Source organism: Vombatus ursinus, unplaced genomic scaffold, assembly GCF_900497805.2.
Source record: "Vombatus ursinus unplaced genomic scaffold, bare-nosed wombat genome assembly UNPS02003292.1, whole genome shotgun sequence".
NCBI classification, from domain to species: Eukaryota; Metazoa; Chordata; class Mammalia; order Diprotodontia; family Vombatidae; genus Vombatus; species Vombatus ursinus.
Window position 1 is genome coordinate 529,907 of NW_020943070.1, and position 21,476 is coordinate 551,382.

General features: G+C 52.8%; 2 protein-coding genes across 2 annotated transcripts in view; one reads left to right on the forward strand and one right to left on the reverse strand.

Annotated features, from left to right (window-relative positions):
• The window catches only part of ACO2 (aconitase 2), a 33,400-nt gene extending 22,871 nt beyond the window's left edge, over positions 1-10,529 (reverse strand). The window contains exon 1 of the mRNA XM_027874197.1: positions 10,461-10,529. Coding sequence (XP_027729998.1) covers positions 10,461-10,496 — 36 coding nt within the window. The 5' untranslated portion in view covers positions 10,497-10,529. The remainder of the gene's footprint in view (positions 1-10,460) is intronic.
• Positions 10,530-10,829: 300 nt separating this feature from the next.
• Positions 10,830-20,776, forward strand: PHF5A (PHD finger protein 5A). The gene is made up of 4 exons (XM_027873146.1): positions 10,830-10,943; positions 11,693-11,716; positions 12,261-12,427; positions 20,115-20,776. The coding sequence occupies exons 1-4, from the start codon at positions 10,892-10,894 to the stop codon at positions 20,202-20,204; spliced, it is 333 nt and encodes a 110-aa protein (XP_027728947.1). The 5' UTR covers positions 10,830-10,891; the 3' UTR covers positions 20,205-20,776.
• Positions 20,777-21,476: the final 700 nt, after the last annotated feature.

The window sequence follows — 21,476 nt, forward strand, 5'->3', positions numbered from 1 at the left end:
CTTTTCTCAACCCCCCACCCTCTCTGGTGGTCAGGCGGAGCCTGAATGGGGGGCATCAGCCACAAGTACTACAGTAGCACCTTGTAGCCTTGCGCTCCATCCTAATCTTGGGCTTGGCAGGCAGGCCCCACTGCTCAGAGATCTGAAGTCTTTCCAAGGCGTCGCTCTTCACAGTGTTTCTCCTGGCTCCGGGTCCCTTTCCTAACCTGACAGAGCGCTAACGGCTCATTCTGTTCACACACCATCGCTGTGTTCAGCCGTTCTCCCTCTAGTTTCCAGTTCTTTGCCATCACAAAGTTGCTATAAATACTTTGTACAAATGGACCCTGCTCCTCTTTCTCTGAGCTCTTTTGGGATCTGGGCCTAGCAATGGTATCGCTGTCTCCACGAGTATGCCTCTATTTCAGAACCTGCTCGATTACTTGAGAAGAGGCAGAGGACCATTACTCCAGCATTGGGAAATGGTATCGAAGGTCACCCCTCTCATTTTCACGGATGAGGGAGCTGGGCTCTGAAAAGGTGAAGAGATTTGCCCAAGGTCACAAGGGCACAGTTAGGTTTCTGACCCTGGCCCCAGTTTGGCCTCACATTCATCAAGGTCCAGGTTCAGAATCCTGGCTCGGACCCTGCCTGAACATGGCTGAGTGTCGGTGTGGATGGAGGGGGAGTCATTTTGCTTCTCGCCTTTCCTGCTCAGGGTTCTCAGGAAAGAGCCTTGGAAACCCTCTAACTCACGACAAAGGCCGGTTATGGAGCTTACTGGTTTGTCTTGCAGAGCTCGTCACGGGTGCCACCCCAGGTGAAGGGCAGGCTGTGTCATCTCCCAATCTCGCTGAGGCGCACACAGAGCCTGGGCTCCACTCGGACAGTAACTCATCCTCTTCTGTTACTGCACAGTGAGCCTTCTCTTTGACAAGGAGAAGTATGGGCAAAAAAAGTTTTTCCATGATCCCAACGGCATCAGGGTCACATGGGGAAGAAGGAAAGACACTTGACTAATGCCATGCTAGCACATCGTCTGTATCAGCAGGAAACAATTATCACCCAGAACCAGTGTCAGAGCTGGGAGGGCCTTAAGAGGGCTGGGCCACCTCTCTCACCCCGACCCTTTGGAGCGATGAGCCAGGAGCGGGCCCGCCCAAGGGCCCAGCTTGCCAATGGCATCCTCCCCCCCTATACCATGTTACTCCTTAAGTCAAGGTTGGGATCTGGGAACCCCCTTTTTTTTTTTTTTTTACATTTTGATAACTACTTCAATAGTAATTGGTTCCCTCTGTAATCCTGTGCTTTTTGTTTTATGCATTTAAAAACATTATTCTGAGAAAGGGTCCCTGTGGACTAAACAAAGGGGTCTACAACACAAAACAGGCAGGCAAAGAGCCCTGATTTGAGTGAACAGACAACTAGCATGACGTGAGTCTTTTCTGTGATAAAGATTCCTTTATAAGGAAGACGTGCACTTTTCTGCTGGTGAAATACTTCAGTGAGGAGCGCCCATAGAGAGCAACCAGGAGCCGGCTGTCACAAGGTCCTTCTTACAAAACTTGCCGGGCTCTTCCTGGCCCCAGGCTCCTCGAAAGGCACTCGTGGGACCAGCCAGCTCCAAAATCGGGATTCTGACATTTGTTAGCCGCTAACTTTGGGGGAAAGCCCTCGGAGAATGAGCCTACCAACAGAAGATATCCAGTCAGCCAGAAGCTTCGATTCGCTGGCCTGGCATTCAAAGCCCTTGATAGCTGGCCCCAGCCTTCTAGGCCCTTTGAACCCCCCTCCCTTCTTTCCTAAAATTCTATCCTTCCTCGCATCTGTCTCTGGTGACTGCCAGTGTCATTCAAGACTTGTCACAAGTGCTACCTCCTCCAAGCAGCCTTCCCTGATCCACCCAGACCCTTAAAGCATCACCTAGCCCCTCCCTCCCATTATTTTGTTTTTTACCTTGACTATATTTTTCATTTACTTATCTATGTAGGGATTATTCCCCCCCCCCCCCCCCCCCAAGCTGAGAGCGGAGTCTCAGGTTCTGGTACTTCCAGAACCTACTTGCAGCTAACCCTTAATAAACACTCATTAAATTTAACAGGCGCTTAACCTCCATCTGAATGTGCAAGGAGTGTCCTTCTTTATAGAGGTCTCTAACCCAGAAAGAGAAGGGGAAGGCCCACCCCGCTCCTCTGCCCCACCAGCAGCAGCCTTCCAATTGGACAAGGTCTGCCAATCCAGTTTCTCAGTCCCTTTGCTTGGACGACGTCCCCTTCACCTACTCGTAGCCTGAGCTTGGTAAAGGCCAAAAGGAACAGCAGTTTTCTGGCCTGCGCTCAACTTGTAGGAGCCATTTTTAACTGTTAGCAGCTGTCCCAGGAATGTGAGCATGGACCAACTTCGCTACATATGGCAGGCGGCCCGGGTCACGTGCTGGAGCAGGGCAGGGAGGGCCGAGAGACAGGAGGCTTGGGTTCTCACCACCCGGCTCTGCGACCTTGGAACATCCTTGATGCTGTCTTCCAGTATGTGGAGAAGGGGACTCCCCCTTGTTTTGCTTGACTCAGAGGGAAGAAAAGCCCAGAGCCAAGTGGTAACGTACAAGACACTATCTCCCCCTACAGAGAACTTCTTAAACAATCCCATCGGCCAAGAATGGGATGGGCTGCCCTGGGGGTGGTAGCAGGCCTTCCTGCTATAGGCCCTGCCCTCAGGGAGCTGATACTCTACTGGAAGAGCAGGCAAGGGCAGGATGTGACAGGCACAAGGCAGGAAGTAATGAGGCCAAGAGGATGGTCAAAGTGTCCTACACAAATGGAGAGAACACATAGGAGAGGGGGGAGGGGAGCAGGGGCCCAAGGAATTGGGGAAAGCCACACACACAGGAGGAGTCCCCCGACCTGAGCCTTGAAGGAAGCCTCACAGGGCAAAATGGGGGGACATACCAGGCCCAGGGGATAGTGCATGAGGACACAGGGAGAAGACTCTGGTCAGGTTAAATGAGCTCAGAGTTTATTAGGAGAAATCACATAAAACCAGCAGCCCCGGGGGGAGGGGTTAGATAGCGTCAGGAGGTGGCTGTACTCTCCTATCAATCTGCTGCTGGCATTCACAGATGCCACATTTTACCAAGGAGCTGCTTCCTCAGACACCCTGACCAATCTAACTTACGGCAGCCATCCTGGCTTGCTTTTGGCTTTCCCCCCAGGTTCCACCTGCTTCTTCCTCCCCAGCACCCAAAGGCAGCTGGGCTTGGGGGGGTGGGGTGGGGGTGGGGGAGGTAAGAGAGCAGCCAGCAGGCCTAGAACCTTTCCTGGCTCTCCAGGCCAGGCCAGTTTCAATCTCACTTGGCACTGCAGTGACCGTAACCCTTTCCCATCTCCCAATCACATTTTCATGGGCCACTGCCCATGTCCTCCCACCTCCACAGTCCAACCTGAAACCCCAATGCAACAACGCTGCAATGCTGAGGTTTTCTCCCGGGGCTGGGAAGTCCCACCAGGAGACAGAGCTGTTGGCCCTGGCCATTAAGTAACAGATAGAGGCCAGAGCTGGTCGGGCATCTCGAGCGGGGCTCAGAGGTGCACTGGAAGTTCTGCCTGCCGGTCACAGGTCCCCAAAGAGCTCTGAAGGAGCCAAGACGTGAAACCAAGACAATCCAACTCTGCAAGGCGGAACTGTACTGAGAACCTAAAAGCCCCCATTCAACTAAGGCACCACTGATCTAGCGTAGGCAAAGCACTGGGAAAGAGATACCAGGTGGAACTAAAACGAGGCTCCCTCCTGACCACCTGGACCCGACAGTAGGGAAGGGGAACTTCGAACACTGCCCCGCACCCCCCTCTATAGAACAGAATCATGTATGATACAGGCAAGAAAGGGAGGGCGGAGATTCAGTCAGGGAAGGCTTCCTGGAGGAGGCAAAATCTGAGCTGGGCTTTCAAAGACAGGCACAGGGGAAGAGCCTGTCCAAAGAGCTGGAGGCAGGAAAGCACAGAGAGCTCAGAGGTGGTGGTCAAGGCAGGGAAGGAGTGGCCTGGCTGATAAGCAGGAGAGTCTGAACCTGACTGGGGGACAGGGGGACCACCAAGAGCGCTGGGGGTCTGTGTGTGCACACCAAGGACAGCCTGTCTTTGGGCTGGGAGTGGGGCGGTGCCTGTCTAACAGTTTAGCGGTGTGCTGGGGGTGGGGGTGGAGGCCCAGGGGAGCTGCAGGGCAAGGCTCTCATTCCTAGGGACCGACCCCGTAATCCTCTCTGGCGAGGGCAGGACAGTAGCCTTGGGCTCCCCAGCCATCAGGCAGAGTGGGGAGGGCCACAAGTGAGGCCCAATGACCAGAGGTTCTGATTTCTCCCAATGGATCAGTTAGGCTTTTTTTCCCTTTTCCTTTTTGGTGTATAAAAGTACTATTTGTTATGTGGGACAGTTCTCTGGGAGGGAGAGGGACACTGAAGGAAACTATGGAGACATGAAAAACAAAAGACATCAAGGAAAACCTATTTAAAAAGGAAAAAGGGAAGAGGTGTGAGTACTTCTAGAAACAACTATGATAGAGACAGAAAAGACCCTGATCTGAAGCAGAAATCCAGCCGAGTGCCAGGCACGGAGCAGGCCCCATCAGTGAGAAGGGGCTGGGGAACCAGGAGACCCCACCTAGAACCTCCTTTTCTAACTTAAAAAAAGATGAAGGTCAATGTTGGGAGGAGGGGGCGCTGGGATGTCACTTCCTAATCCTAATCCTTCTTTATATCTGAATAGCCTGTTACCACTAACAAGGTGCTTCCACACATGTAAAGGTCATCTCAAACGCTACTCCCCTCCCCCCCAGCCCCAGCTCTCTGTCCAGTAACTCTATGCTATCTTCCCTATCAGACAGGAGGTGTCCTCCACGGAGCTTCCAGTTCCCCCACCCCAGAACACAGGGCTCTGCACAAATCAGGCCCTGTGACCTGGCTCCAGGGGTCCCAGGGCCAGGCAGAAGCAGACCCTCTCTACCGCAGCTGATTCTTGTTGCCAAGGGATGCCTGACTTGTAGAATGAGCAGCTCCAAGAAAATGACGCTGTTCCCATGCCACGGGCCCATCCTGCCGTGAGTCTAGAACCAAAGGGGCCTCCCCTTCGTCAAAGCTAGAAGAGACTCCTAAAGAAATAACATCGGGCAGCTAGGCCAGACAGCAATTTGGAACATCACCCCTACTAAACTGTGCCCGAATTCAGACTCAACGAACCCAGCAAAAATGAGCACGATCTTTCAGGGGAGGAGATGGCTATTCAATGAAATAGGGGACTTCCAAACCCCCCTGATAAAAAGACCAGCGCTCAACAGAAAATTTGATCTTCAGATACAAGACTCAAGAGAGACATAAAACATGTTATTAATAAGTGCAAACTGTTTATTTACATCCCTACAAGGGAAGATGACACTTGTGACTCTCGAGAACTGTATTGTTATTACAGCATGTTAAAGGGGTATACGTAAAGGGGGTGGGTATAAGTTGACTTTGATGTAATGATAAAAAAAAAATCTAATCAAGTGGGTTAAATGGATCCAAGTAAGTGGTTAATCTGATCTAAGCAAATGTACTGAGAAAAGGAAAGGAGGAGGCAGACAAGGGTAAATTACATTACAGGAAAAGGCACAAAATCCTACTTACAGCAGAGGGAAAGAAGGGAGGGAGATGAGCATAGTTTGGGAATAACATAATCATTTAGGTATAGAAATCTAACTTGTCCTATAGGCAGTAGGAGGGAAAGGGGGAAAGAAACAGGAGGAGGGATAGAAGGAGGGAAAAAGTAGTAAGGGTAAAGGGGAAGAAAAGAGAGGAAGGTGGTGGTCAAAAGCAAAATATTAGTGAGGAGTGAAAAGGAGAAAGGAAAGAAAAGCATAAAGGGAGGGGGAGGGTTGGGGGGTGGATGGAGAGAAAGACACAGATAGTAATCACAACTGTGAACGTGAATGGGACGAACTCTCCCATAAAAGGAAATGGATTAAAACGCTATCCACATCCAAAGAAAGAACTTGGAGTCTGAATGCAGATCAAAGCAGACTATTTGCTCTTTTTCTTTTCTTCTGTTGTGTTTTGTTTCCTCTTTCTGGTGGTTCCTCCTATTGGTTCTAATTCTTACTTACAACATCACTAATGTGAAAATATGTTTAGTAGGAATGTACACGTATACCCTATATCAGATTGCACCCCGTCTTGGGGAGGGTGGTGGAAAAAAGTTTAAAACTCTAAAGCTTATGGAAGTGATTACTGATAAATCAAAATAAATTAATTTAAAAAATACCAAAAAAGAAAAATTTAGACTCAACAACTAAGCCTGTGCTCCAAAGAGACCCAAGAAAGAAGAATGCATAAAATGCACATCGTGTACAAAAACATTGATAGCAGCTTTTTCTGTGGTGGCAAAGAGAGTTAGAAACTGAAGAAATGCCCATCACCTGGGGAACAGCTCAACAGGCCACGGCACGTGATGGAGCGATGCTGGGTGTAAGGAACAATGAAGGCGATGGTTTCCAAGAAGCCTGGGATGGCTCGTCTGAACTGATGCAGAGCAAAGGAGGCCGAGCGACTAGCACAGAAACAGTAAGACCACAGAGACAAACCGCTTGGAAAGCCCTGATCCATAAAAGCCTCCCATAGAATAGGATGCCCACCTGCCTAGAGCCGACGTCCAGAGGGAGATGCGCCCGGGGTGGGGGGGGGGGGGGGGCCGGGGCCAATGGGGGAGAGCCCCCAAAGGGGGGGGGGGGGGGGGGGGGGGGGGGGGGAGGCCATGGCCAATGTAGGAATGACTCTACAAGTTGGGGGGCTGGAGGGAGAGAAGGTGGAAAATAAAGTTTAAGAAAAAAAAGAAATAAGATTAGAAGCAATATCTGATCTTTTATAACAATGCTCTTTTAAACTACAAGTGCACTAAGGCTAACATTTACATCCCATGGGAGGAGTTATTCCATTTTTTGCAGGTGCCACAACTGAGCACAGGTTAACGAGCATTTTGCCTAAGGCCACACCCTAAATCAGTGTTGGAGAAGAATCTGGAACACAAAGTTCCTGATCTCCAGCTTGTCTCCCACAAGGACAGAACACCAAGATAACACTATCACAAGATGCCATCATAAAACCACGCAATGTTTAAGCTGGAAGATGCCTTAGAGATCTAGTCTAACCCCCAGGGAACCAAAGAGGTGCCGTGGCTTCTGCCAAGATACAAGGGGACAGGACTCCACCCAAGGGTCCTGACTCTAATCTTTTTTTTTTTTAAAGGCAATTGGGGTTAAGTGACTTGCCTAGGGTCACACAGTTAGTAAATGTTAAGTGTTTGGTCTGAGGCCAGATTTGAACTCAGGTCCTCCTGACTTCAGGGCTGGTGCTCTATCCACTGCGCCACCTAGCTGCCCCCTGACTCTAATCTCTTTCTGTGGCACTATGCAGGCCCACAGATGGGGGCCAAATCTGCCTCAGAGCTGGCTGTGAAAGCAATGGGGGGCGGTGTCCCCCAACCCTCCTCTACTCTGTTTAGACAGTGTCCCCATTCTCCACCAAAGGAGGACTGACATTTCTGCTCATCGGGGATCCAGGAACACACCGCCTGGTGCACATGTGCGATGACTTAGAAAAAGGAAATAAGATGATCCAGAAACAGAGTTCTGGAATCTCGAGTTGGAAGGAATGTCAGCGGCCACTATCCACCCTGTACCTGGCCAAAAGCTCGCTTATGGGATCTCCCAATGCTCACCATAAGCCATGCAAAGATGAAACAAGGCGCCTCTGCCAAGTTCAGCCAGAGTCACTGGCTCTAGCATTGTAAAGCAATGCGTTCTTGCCCAGCGTATCGGTCCTTCATCAGGGAACACTTGTCACAAAGTCATTGACTAGGAGATATGAGGAGACTCTGGCTCCTCCCAGGGAGAAGCAGCAAGTCGGCTGGTAGAACCATGAGACCTGAAAGGATGGTGTGCCCGCGCCCAGCCGCTGGGCCCCACCAGCCTCAGATTGCGCCCACGGTGCTTGCAAAGCTTCGATCCCACTTGTCTTGGTTGCCCCATTTTTCTCACTCATTCCTCTTACTGTGATTGCTGCAGTCAGCACTAGACAGGCCTCGCCTGACAACATGGAGCACAAAGGCATGCCTTGGAATGGACATGAACCCAACCTTCCAGGACGCATCGCTGCTTGAGCAAAAGTCACTGCCATCTTGGTGCAGGTAAAGGAACACACCAGAGTCCCAGAGGCTGCCAAAGGTTAGGAGGAAGGAGGCAGTCACCACCACTTCCCAACTGGCCATAATCAACATCACAGGTTTCCACAGGCCTTGGCCTTAACTGCCATGCAGACACTCACAGGTATATGGGCTCACCATCTGCACCAAAGCCAGGGCCCAAAGGCCCAAGGGAGCTCCTGCTGCCCCGCCTGTGTCTCCGAATCCTTTGTCTCCCTTGAGGTTCACCTTCGGCACACCCCACAGGAAGCCTTTCCTGTTCCCACAGCTAGTGCCCTCGGCCACAAACTTGCCAAGCATTTCTTTCTATGTAGATTTACACACACGTTTTTGTGTTCGTTCTCCCCCTCCCCCACTCCCTAGAGTACGTACTTCTTGAGAGCAGAGACTGTTTAATTTGTCTTCATATTCCCAGTGCCTGACACAGAGAAGGTTATTTAAAATGCTTTTCGACTGATGCATAGCACACCTCTCTAATGACAAAAAAAGGAAGAGCAAGGCAGACTCTGACTGTTCTCAGAGACCTTTAAAAAAACCAGCAACTCGAAACTTTCCTCTTCATCACCAGACAGAGGTAGCAGCACAAGGATGCTCCCGCTTTACAGCGGAGGAGACAGGCCCAGAATGACTGAGGGTCTTGTCTGTGGTCAGCCAACCAACACACTGAGGGGCTAGAATGTGAACTAAGTCTTCTGACCCAAGTCTGGGACTCCTCCCATTATACCCCACGGTCCCACAAACTATGAATGGTTGAGAATGAAAATGGCCAGAGGTGTTCCTAGTTTCCAAGCTCAATGATTCCAACCTTTCTGAGTGACCCGACTTTCCTGTATCATGGAGCAGCAGAATCAGGAAAAGATGATCTGCCTTTTTTCTCCATGGGATCAGTCTGTTCAGGCCTGGAATTCTTTGAAAAGTCAAGAGGCATTTTAAAAGAACTTGGGGGGGCAGCTAGGTGGCGCAGTGGATAGAGCACCAGCCCTGAAGTCAGGAGGACCTGAGTTCAAATCCAGCCTCAGACACTTGACACTTATTAGCTGTGTGACCCTGGGCAAGTCACTTAACCCCAATTGCCTCATAAAAAAGCAAAAAAAAAAAAAAAAAAAGAACGAACCTGGGAATGTCACAGCATAAACTTTGACAATGCCCCATATGGCCTACTACTCACAAGCTGTCCCTTCATAAAAGTAAAGGGGTGCTGGAGCCACATCCGGGCCAGGCTCCTCTGTACTGACAGGTTGAGGGCATATTCCTGAGCATCAATTTACAGTCGTCTATTTTCTCCACCCGTGATCACAAACAGTACAACCACTGACATCCTGGACATTTAAAAGGGTCCCCATCCTCAAGCCGGGGACCCAACGGTCAGCCCTTTCGGCCGGAGCTCGGCCAAGCCCCCCTTTCCTCCGCTGAGAAGGGCGTCCCGACCCTCCTTGCCCAGGCTCAGGGATGCCATCACTGCGGATGCCCGACGGGAGGGGGACGGAGGCAGAGGAGCCTCGGACCCTGGTGCCTGTGGCCAGCTCGGCTCTCGGTACCCGAATCGCCTCGGACAGCAGAGGAACGGGGGCCCAAGCGCTGCTGCAGTCACAGCGGGCTGGGGGCTGGTCCTGGCGAGGTCACTGCCCCCTCCCCAGCCCCGACGCGACAAAGGGCTCCCCAGGGGAGGAGTCTCCCCGACGGGGGGATGGAAAGCACCGCATCAAGGCCAGGCAGCCCCTCGGGCCGCGTCCTCCACGCGTGTCTCGCGTCTACACTTCGCCCACGGGTGTGCCCCACACGGGTGCGCCCCGGGGACAGGCAGTCCGGACCCCGGTTTCGGCAGCCGCAGGGCCTCGCACTCCGTGGGCGCGGATCGCGGGGATCGCCCCGACCTCCTGCCAGGGGTCCTGCCGAGGCCTCAGTTTCCCCGTCCGTCCGCCCGAGCCCGTGACCTTGGCCCCGGTCACCTTGTCCTCACCTTGAGGCCGCAGGCGGCCGGCAGGCCGGAATAGCCAGCCGCCAGCCGAGGAGGAGGGGGAGCCGCCCCAGCCCCAGGCGCGGCCCCGCCCGGCCCTGCCCTGCCCTCCCGAGCCCGGCTCCGCGGGCGGAGGCGGGGACGCCCTCCCTGACCTCGGGCGCCAGGCCCGGGCCGACCGAGCCGGGCCCGTCCGCGCGGCGGAGCCCGGGGCGGGGCCGGATCCCGCCCGCCCGCTACTCCCGCCCGTTGCCGCCGCTGCCAACGCACGCTCACCCACCCGCCGGCCGGCCGGCGCTCACCTGCAGCCGAGCCACCAGCAGGTTATACGGCGCCATTTTGTGCACTGACAAAGATGTGGTCGCGTGAAAGTGACGCGCGGGGGGGGGGCCCGGAAGGGGGCGGGGCGGACGCTCAGCCTGCCAGGCTTCGGGGGCGGGGCCTCGCGAGAGGGGGGATGGGCAAGGCCGAGAAGTAGCAAGGGATGAGACCGAAGGACCAGCCAAAGGACAGGGAGCCAGCTCCGCTAGTCCCCGCGCTCAGGCCGTCGCTGTCACTGGTGGAGCGCCCGGAGGACACTTATTCTCACGTCACGGTGGGATCGGACCTGCCCACTCCCGGCGTGGCTGCGGGAGGGGGCGGGGCCTTGATTGGCGGGGAGGCGGGACCTGGAGGAGGTCAGAGGTCGAGCGGAAGCTACGGCTGCATCCGGCGACCGGCCTGAGGGAAGGCGATGGCTAAACATCACCCGGATTTGATCTTCTGTCGCAAGCAGGCCGGTGTCGGTGAGTCGGGACCCGCTCGGCTTGAGCCCAGGGGCGTCTTTGGGGCGGGAGCTGGGTCTCTGGGTACTCTTGCCCTTCTGCCTGTGAGACGTAGCCATTTCCCACCCGTAGTTGACGGAGGCAGGGGCGTGGGGAAGGGGAGACTGCGCGTGACAGTTTATATAGAACGGGAACTGGGGGCGGGGGCGGATGCGTGGCTCAGTTGGAACAGGGCGCCTGCGCATTGAGCCCGGGGGCGCGGGAAGACCAGAACGGCCGCATCTGGGGCGCCTGCGCAGTGAGCGGGCGGGGGGGAGGGGGGCGCGCGACCGCTGCAACTGGGCGCCTGCGCACTGGGGGAGGGGAAGAAGGATTACAGGGTTGAGAAGCGGGTTGAGAAGGGGATCGGCCGAGATCTAGCCCGGTGTCTGGCAGTGCGCATTCTTAGTGTCCGTAGTAGGCGCTTAATAACAGCTTGTCCGCTTGGCTTGATTTGAACTGCAGAGTGTAAGCTCCTTGAGGGCAGAAGCACCTGGCACATAGTAGGACCTTATGAAATACCTAAGGATTGATTGATTCCCTAAAGTTTTGCAGAAGCCAGAGCCCCAGTCACCTGTTTTGGGTTTTAGTTCCAAACCCTGGCCACTCCCTCCCCCTTCCTCATTTCCCCAAATTGGTCGATTTTATTCAGCGCGTTTCATTTGTTAATAAGTTTGTTAGTAAACTAAAATCATATTGCATTTTTTTGTTTCTTCCCTTCATTCTGCTAGCCATCGGGAGGCTGTGTGAAAAATGTGAGTATGTACATCCCCCTCCCTGGGCGGGATGTATCCAATAGGGCCAGAGATAAGAGATCCCTAGAGAGAGACTTGGGCAGTTCTGGCAGTTGGCCCACTTAATGCTGTGCTCTGCCGATTTGTAACCATTTTCGTGCCTTCAATAAGTGTTTATTAATGAGAGAAAATGAATCTGTACAATTCTAAATGTGCTTGAGCAAGTCCTTCTTAGATACAGACCTAATAGTGGTGTTCCTGGGAGGAATTTTAAAAGGCATTAAGGACATTTGACACATTTATAAAAACTGCAGGTTTTGCAACTTGGTAACGCTCCTGGGTTTTGGGGGAGAATGCCCTGGACAGGATTCTGAGGATCCAGTTGGCTTCTCTTGTGGAAGAAATACTTGTAAAGTATCCAAGTTATGGACACGTAACGTTCAAGTGTGGGTATGATGTAGAAGAATCTAGTGTTGGTTTACCCACAGTACAGAAGTGACCAGAGTGGAAACAGTGAGTGTTTGCATGTGAACTTCATGGTCTACTGACTGTCTTATTCTTGCAGGTGATGGCAAGTGTGTGATCTGTGACTCCTATGTCCGTCCCTGCACGTTGGTCCGGATATGTGATGAGTGTAACTATGGCTCATACCAGGGGCGCTGTGTGATCTGTGGGGGCCCTGGAGTGTCGGACGCCTATTACTGCAAGGAATGCACCATCCAGGAGAAAGACGTGAGTGCAACTCAATGATGCTTCTCAGTTGCCTTTCCATCTGTCACTTAGTAGTACCTAGCGGCCCTCATCGGAGACTCCTAGGGAACATGCCCTGGCACTCGGGGCTTCCTTGTTGTTTTATTGTACAGAATCCAGTCTCTCCAGATCCTGGGAGCTCTTTGCACCAGCTGCCAAATGCAGGAAACGCACATTGAAAACAATGTCATGACCTTGGCCTTGTATTTTGGAGAGCCTGCTGCCTATATTTAGTCTGCTTATTCTCGGGGGATGATACTGACTGAGCATGTGCACCCTCCCCAAGTGGGCTGGGTAGTGGGCAGGGCACTTTGTACACCTGGAGCCCAGTGAACAGTTTGTTGGTTTTGAGGAGGATGTCTGCCAAGCTGGCTGTTACTTGAGAAGTCTCTGCCTCTTGGCATTTGTGCTCACCTCACCCCCAGCCACTGGCATGCTGCCCAGATGTGGGCCAGTGCCAGAGGCAGGCTTTTACCTTAAATGCCTACGTGGGGCATGTAAGCACCAAGGGGAAGATAAAGGTTAGAAAAGACAAGGCCCGTCCCCTAATGGAACTCCAAAGTTAGGCGATGCACAGGTAGCCATCATATACGACATTAAAGTACAAATACTTTGTAGAGTTGCAGAATAAAGGGTTATGGGAAGTCCCAAAGGAAAGGTGATTATCAGTCAGAGAGCTCAGTGAAAGGCATGACCATTCCTAGTATTTGTGTGGCAAGCCCCTGCCCCCAAAACCACTTTCTCCCAGTAAATCTCATAGCTTACTTCTTTCTTGTGACAGTAGATCAAAGAAAGTATTTATGTGGTTTCCTCTCCCACAGAGAGCCCCTGACGGTACATGGCAGGGTCAGCAGAGCATCAGGAACCTCTCTGTTGTCATGTCTGCGTCCTCGGCCTAGTACACACCTTGGTGGGTGGTGGCAGAAACACCATATAGCCCAGGCCAGCCCCCGCTTGGTGTCCTGGCTCAGGCTCCCTCCAGCTATTTTGAACCCAAAGGGGGAAAGGGCTCAATGAGGTTGGATAATGTTTCTCATGGCATTAGCTGTCCCTTAAGCTTATTCTTGGGCTCTGGGAAGGGGATGGGTCCCTTGTATCCACAAGCCTAACTTCAGTCCATCATTTCTCCTTTCTCCCTCGTTCATCGCTCTTAATTGTGTGTGTTGCTGTGGTGGTCACACTGCCCTTCAGCTCTGGCTGTCCTGGGCTAGCTCCCTGAGAGTCAAGACCTTTGGCTTCTGGGGATCCCCTACAGTTCCGGGGAGTGCAGCCTCTCCCCAGCCAACCATCTCTCCGTGAAGATGTGTCACAACTACGTCACATGCACACCACCATAGTAGGACAAGACCCCACTGAGATGATGCCAAATCAATGGACTCTCCCACAGAAACCCCCCCCCCCCAGCTCCCCAAACGTTCGCAGATAAGTCAGGTTCTTCTTGCTTTTATCTGGACTTGGGCCCCCAGGAGCTGCTCTCCCCTGTGATGATGCCGTTCCTGTGTGCCTCACTGCCCAATCCTTGGTCTTCCCTGTGTGATGAAGTAGTGACATTAGGTGGGGTCTGCCTCCAGAGAGCAGCTCAGAAAATGCTTGTGATTGGCCAACTCTGCTCGTCATCCTTCTGGAATTAGCAGTGAACCAAGGCAGTCCTCAGACTGGCTGAGTGGTGCCTGGAAGCACTGCTTTTGCTGTTTTGGGCAGGCTTGCCATTGCACTGCGTAGCCTCTTCTCTCTCGGCAGTGCCATAGATAGGGGAATGAACGGAGGCTCCCTGAGGTTCACATGGCCGGGTTTGAGCTCAGGCTTCTGGCACACCAGTCCAGGCTCCGCCATCTCCTGAGGCTTTTCTTTCAGTGTTCCTGTCTTAGCCTAAATGGGCATCCAGTAGGCCCTTCCTGCGTTTCTGCTGCTGGTCTGATTCTTTCTCATTTTGCCTCTCATCAGGGGGCCTGGCTTCTTGGCGTGGGGGTACCACCTTTTATACTTGAGCAGGAATTGAAAGGAAATTGAGAGCTAATGGCGCTCCCCTACCCAGTGGCTCTGGTAAGCTAGCAGGTCTCCTAGCTCGCTCTTTTTTTTTTTATTTTAGGCAATTGGGGTTAAGTGACTTGCCCAGGGTCACACAGCTAGTAAGTGTCAAGTGTTTGGTCTGAGGCCGGATTTGAACTCAGGTCCTCCTGACTTCAGGGCCGGTGCTCTATCCACTGCGCCACCGAGCTGCCCCCCCAGCTCACTCCTTTTAAATGGCTATCAGGAAACAAGAAATCAGGCGGCAGAAGGAAGTCCTCATGTGGCACTGGTGCTGGGGCAGCTGCTGCTTTGCTTTCCTGGCCTTTGCCCAGGAGGCCCTTTTCCTCTTCTCCCTCACCCCATTCTTTCCACACCCAGCCCTGGATCACTGCCGCCATCCACCTTCCTCCATTCACACTTTGAAACCTGGATGCTCACGCTACCCTGCCACGCTGACAGACTTACATCTGGGCCCTTACTTCCATGTCCAATTAAGGTCCCGTCTCACTCCCCTCAATTCCTGTTTTAAACCCCTTCTCTTCTCAGGTCACTGATGACATGTCCTCCCTCCTGCTTCTCCTCAGCAGAAGACCAGTATTTGCTGCTTCTTTTTTGTTTTGTTTTGTTTTGTTTTTAAAGGCAGTTGGGGTTAAGTGACTTGCCCAGGGTCACACAGCTAGTGTCAGGTGTTTGGTCTGAGGCCACATTTGAACTCAGGTCCTCCTGACTTCAGGGCCGGTGCTCTATCCACTGCGCCACCTAGTGTCCCGGAAGACCAGTATTTGACAGACACCGTATCCTCCAGATCTCTTAGCAGCACCCCCTGGACTCACCTCCTCGGGCCCCTCGTCCAATCCCTTCGCCTCCTGCCTCTTACAGCAGCAGGCCCTTCTGTCTTCCCTGCTTTCCTTCTCCACCTTCACCAGACCCAAGCTTCCTTCCCTCATGCGACCATCACAGTCGGCCTGCTGGCCACGCTGCAGTTCACTCGCCTTGCCTCTGCTCTCCACCATACTCTTCCTTCTCAGCCCTTACAGTCTGGCTTCAGGCCCTCCTGCTCAGCTGAAGCTGTTCCCTCCAACACCGTCATTGGCCATTGATTCCTGAGCTCAGTGGGCTTTCTTTTTTCCCACATCTCATCCTTCTTGACTTTTCTGCTGCGTTTGATGTTCTTTACCACCAGTCTCTTCAGTCTTGTGGTCACAGCCATCTTCTTCGTCCCACCTGGTCTGTGGGGGTGCACCTTGGACTCTCTGCTGGGGCATCTTCTCTCTTCCATGAGTTCTGCTCTCATCCTTCTGCTGACAATTCCCACACCTCTCTATCCAGCCCTGTTTTCTCTCCTGCGCTTCAGGCCTGACTTACCAGCTGCCTGATGAACATGTCCACCCATTCAGGATGTTCCTAACAGGACTCATTGTCTTTCCCCCAAAACCCTCCTGTCTTCTTCTGTTTCTGTTGAAAGTGCTGCTGTCCTTCCAGTGGGCCAGGCTTGCAGCCTGAGTCATCCTTGACCCTGACCTCCATTCCCTCTATCCTCATCTGTCGTACACGGGCAGCCACCCCCCTAGTTCGGGCATTTCTCACCTTCACTCACCTTGACTCTTCTAGTAATCACTTCATTGGCTCCCCTGCCTCCAGACCCTCCCCTCTCCAGGCCAGGCTCCACCCACTAAGTCACTGCTGCACAGGAAGCACCCATGGCTTCTGAAGGCCTCAAGCATTTTCCTTTGGGGTCCATGGAGAGCTTTCAAGGGATCCAGATATTTGCTTTTGAAAGATTTTGATGACCTCATTTCAGAAGCCTCAGCACACTCCCTGGCACGTAGTAGTTGCTATGGAAATACTTGTTAACTTCCTTCCCTCCCCGCTTGGTGGTTGCCGTACATGACCTTCCGTTGCCTGTCTGCATGCCTTGGCATAAGCTATGCCCCCTGCCTGGTGTGTGCTCCCTTCTCACCTTGGCCTCCTAGAATCCCTCACATCCCCTCCACCGCCACATCCAAGAGGAAAGCATCCCTTCCCCCCCAAGAAATGATTTTCTTATGCATTTTGTATTTCATTTTCTGTGCAGACGGTTGCCACCAATCTAGTGCACCAGTCTGTTTTCCTGGCTTCTGAGGGTGGTGGAAGGCATCACATGAGAGTATGTGGGGAGAGCTGGGAAAACTACAGAGCATTACAAGGTGGCAGGGAGGTGCCCCAGAATGAACAGGCATCCCCAGTGGGAAAGGCTCCTGCCTTCAAGGAGCCCACATTCTATTGGGATAAAACAACACGTACACAGAGAAAGGAAAAGGAACCTGGGGGTGAAGGCTCCTCAGGAAGAGTCATGGAGGAAGGGGGCGGGGGTGGGGGTGCACAGGGAGGAAGGAAGTTGTTGGAGGCACCCACCAACGTGAGAAACTGTCTTTAGGGAACAGGAACTGGACCATTTTAGCCAAAACAGGAAGTGCATTGCAGGGATTTGAAACGGGCCTGGAAAGCGTGGCTATGTGTACCCAGACTGATGAGCTTCACGGCCAAACCCATCACTTTATATTTGGTCCTGGGTACTGGTGACTCAGCAAGCTTCTGGAGCCGAGGGGTGGAAGAGAAGTTTGGGGCGCCCACTTCCATCTTTGCAGACTTGGGGGATTCAGAGTGTAGGACGCTGCATGGCCCATTGCTCAAGGCTGTGTGTCTGGGAGGTTTGGCAGAGTCATCTTGGTTACGAGGGATGGCTTTATCTGAAGGAGAGGGAGGAGGGCTGTAGTTATAGGATTCTGGAGTTAGAGCATGGTGGCAGCGTGTGGGGTGGAGGTCAACCCTCCTCCTTTTAAATCTGAGGAAATGAAGGGCAAGAGAAGCCATGGGCCCAGGACGTCAATGCCAAAAGAATCTGGCCAGATTCACACCCAGGGCTTCCTGTCCCGCAGTCCAGCCCTGTCTACTTGGGCACGCTGCCTCAATTGTGAGAGAAGGTAATGAACAAGATATGGTGCCCCAAGAAAGGTTTCTCCAAGGTGTATGCATTTGGCCACTGGGGCAGAGATTGGATGTGTGGGGACCCCTTAGAGGCCACAGCAGCAGGACACAGGCAGGGGCTCCACCTGGGGCGGATTTCATTGGTGTGAGGAAGCTCCCTCCACCAGTAGAGAGTGGCATCCTCTGCGAGTTCCAGTTCTAGAATTTCCCAGAGTGCCCAGAAATTCAGTAACTTGCGCAAGGTGACACGGCCATTATTTTTCAAGAGCAGGGCTTGAATACATAGGAGGCAGAGAGGTTTGTCAGGTGGAGGTTAGCTGCCTCCTCAGTGTTCTAGCTTCTGATTCGGCCGTTAATGTGAGTCACTGACCATGCACAGTCTTTCAGGGAGAGAGAGAGTGACCTAGTTAAGTTCATTCTCTCTTTCTGATTTCCTCTTCTCTCACGTGAGAAAGGGGGTCCTGTTCAGGAATGAATTTGAACGTGGCCTAGCCGAAAGGTGCATGGATTTGGGAGACTGGAAGGCCTGGCTCTGGTGTGACCTTGAGCAAGTCACTTCCTTCTTTGAAATAAGGAAATTGGACTAAGTGATCTCTAAGAAATGCAGGGATCCCACAAGAGGCGTGGATTTGAACCCATCTCTGCTCGGGAAGGTATCAGCAAAGCAGTTCCTGCAGGGGGCAGAGGGACTCCGCTCTTCATTCCAAAGCCAATGTTTAGGTCAAACTCAAAAGCCAAGAAGACCTGGGATGAGAAACACTGGGCTGGACCTGCTTCGGGCGTGTCCTGTGCCCTGGGAATGGTAGCCGGGATCTGGATCCCTTGAAAGCTCTCCATGGACCCCAAAGGAAGATGCTTGAGGCCTTCAGAAGCCATGGGTGCTTCCTGTGCTGTTAAATGCTGATCCTAAGCTCTCCCCTCCCAAGAGAGGGACCTCGGAGGCTCAGGGAGGAGACCCTGATACTGTCTCCTGTTTGGATTTGAGTGCGGAGGAAGGTTGGAGGATTCCAGCATGATCTTCCTAAAATGGCAGCTCCCCCGGGCCGGTCGTCATCTTCTGGTCCCTTCTCCAATACTCAGACCCTGAGACTTCGCCCCCAGATCCTTAGTGGTCCGGGGAGCACCCCAAACCCAGCTCCACTATGCCCCTGGGTTTCTGTCTGCTCACAGATGTGTTAGAAAACCCCAAAGATGTGATATTGTCTCTAGAAATCCACACGGAAAGCAGTGCTGAGACTTGTGAAGGCCCGGCTGAAGACAAGTAGGAAAGGAAACCCAGGTGGGAGGAGGGGAGCGAGCGTCACGTCTCCCCTACGTCAGCGGGGAGAAAAGCAGGCCCAGGGAGAAGATGAGTCTTCGTGAGCTCGCTTATGGAGCCGCCTAGCCCCGTCCACGGCTCCGTCCCTCCGAGCGAGGGAGAGGCACAGGGCACGCGGCTGTCCGGCTTGGCTCTTTCTGCAAGGATCATGCAGTGCAGCATGACTGAGAAACAAGAAAGCCCGAGAGCTGGTGTCTTTGCCATTGCAGAGGGAAGATGACTCAGTGCAGGGAGGGAGGGAAGGAGCCTTTTGTACAGCTCTTGGTCCTTGGAAGAGTGGTCAGTGGGAGGGTTTGAGGAAGAAGCAGGTGCCGGGGATTTGGGACATCCCCCAGGGGGCCACTCTGCGAGACCCATTTGATGTAGCATTTAACCAACTGAGAGGCTCCAGGCCTTGCCCCTCTTGGTCTCCACTTCCCTAGTTTTCCTCCTGACTTCCCAAAGCAGCTGATAAGGGCCACAGCTTCCCAGATGTTTCCTCAGGCCTCCCCAGGGACTGGGCTAGTATGTGGCTCTGACTCATGCCATCCAGGGGTCATCCTGAATACAGGAACGCCCCCACTGGGTGCACGGGATGCCCCCGAGTCAGTCTTGCCTGTAGCCCAAGAGACACTTTGATATGATTCTATGTGTTGAGGTTTTGCTGTAGCCTAATTTTAATTGTGATTCAAAACATTTTTCTGCTTCCCCTCCCTTCCCCACCCCCCACCAAAAAGAGAAAGGTCCGGAATATGGTCGGGGACCGCTAGTGTTCTGAAAGGCGCACTTCATGGGCGGGAGCCACCCCGGACACAGGGTACTGCCTGCCGCAGGATAACAATCCCCTTGTGTGGTCCCCTCAGGCAGTCTGGAGTCCAGGAACCCTTTCTCTGACTGGTTCAAAATGCATAAAATAAAATACAAAGGAAACCAAAGGTTAGTCAGAAATGTAAAGAAGGTTTCTTCCCCATTTCATTTCATAGGCCTTCCCCAGGTCTTCGGGGTTGGAGGAACTGCTGAGCCACCACCCTGAGAGCCATTCCAGATTGGTGCGCTCCTGGATGGGTGCCCTCGAGGTGCTCTTCCCCTCAGAGGGGTAGAAAGTGCCTGGTCACTGAAGGCTCTTAGGTGGAGGCTGCCAGTTCAGAGGGTTTCTGCTTAGGAATGGTCTAGATCAGTGGTTCTCAAAGTGTGCCACAGAAAGGGTCTTTCCATTTCTCTGCCCCCTTCAGCTGGGGTGGTACAAGGCCTGCCTAGCCGCATGCCCTGTGACCTAGGGAGAGAAAAGACGGAGCCAGGTTCTAGAGGGCTTTGGATCCTGTCCCAGGACGGCATCTGAGTCCAGGTGCACAGGCTCTGCCTTTAACAATCTCTGGCTTTTCTTTGTTTTGCCAGCGAGATGGTTGTCCAAAGATTGTCAACCTGGGGAGTTCCAAGACTGACCTTTTCTACGAACGAAAGAAGTATGGCTTCAAGAAGAGGTGATTGGCTTGACTTCACTGCCCCACCGCCATGCTGCTGCCCCAGCTCGAGAAGACACCCTCACCACCATGGAAAGGGGAAAATGGGACCCAAGGATCACCAGATTTGCCGACGACCGCCTCCCCCTCTCCACTTCCACCCCTCTCCCCTCACCCAGAAATGTGGCAGAGGAAAGAACAGGATCCTGCCTAGGGACGGTACAGCGAACAGCTAGCAATGGGGTCTCAGGTGGCCCTTTCTTGTACGTGAGAAGCTGGGGCACAGTCCTCTCTGCACCGATGGATGTGTTCTAGGAGGCTAGCGTCATGTCAGTCCAGTCTTTGGGGAGCTGCCCACGAAACCCAGCAGCAGCAGAGTGCGGAATGTGGTCTTGCAGTCAGCTCCTCAAGAAACACCCTCCTGAGCACTAGCGGCATTTTAGGTAGGGTGGGAAATGCATCAGAGCAGTCACAGTGGGCTGCCGCTGTGGCCAGGCATGCCTCTGGGGTCACCGTCATCACATTTTCCTTTTCTCCCGATTGAAGATCTTCTCTGTAGCTGTAGCTGGTGTTAATAAAGTTGGTGTTTCTTTTCTAGTTGCAGTCTTCTGTGCCTTGAATTCTGTCTCTCTCTCCACATCTTGGGATAGGAGGGTAAAAAAAATCAAACAATTCGGTCAGAGGGGCCCAGGGCAGTTTCCTGGACCCCTTAATGTTTCACACAAAGGTAGGAAACTCCAGAGAGCGCTTTGATATGCAAGGGCCTCAGCTGGAAGTCCTCGGCCCATTATGTACAACTCTTGGAGTTTTGATTTGTGTTACCAATGGGTATGTTAGTATTTAGGAACAGGAATATAAGATTAACCCCCTTCTCCTCCAGTAACTCCTGAAAGTCCATCAAAACCACCTGGTTCCATTCGTTCTGGTTTTACCAGGCCTCTCCCTGAAAGGGGGATGGTTCTTTTTTTCTTTCCCTTTGGCAGCAGGCTTCATCAGTGGCTACCAGAGATTTCTAAGGGAAGGGGACAGACAGAAGGATTTAAATTGGATTCATCACTAGATAGGATCAAAGTTTAGTCGAGTTTTTCTTTTTTTCTTTTGTTTGCTTGATACAATTTGAGTGCACATTCACATCTCTGGGATAGAAGTTTCTCTTGGAGAAGGTATGTACCATTTTCTGTCATCCACCAAACATTCCTCAGTGTGTACAGAGCCCCGAGCCAGGTGTTGGGGTGGGTATAGGGATGAGATGGATAGTCAGCACAGCATAAGACAAGAACAGGATGCTACATTGTAG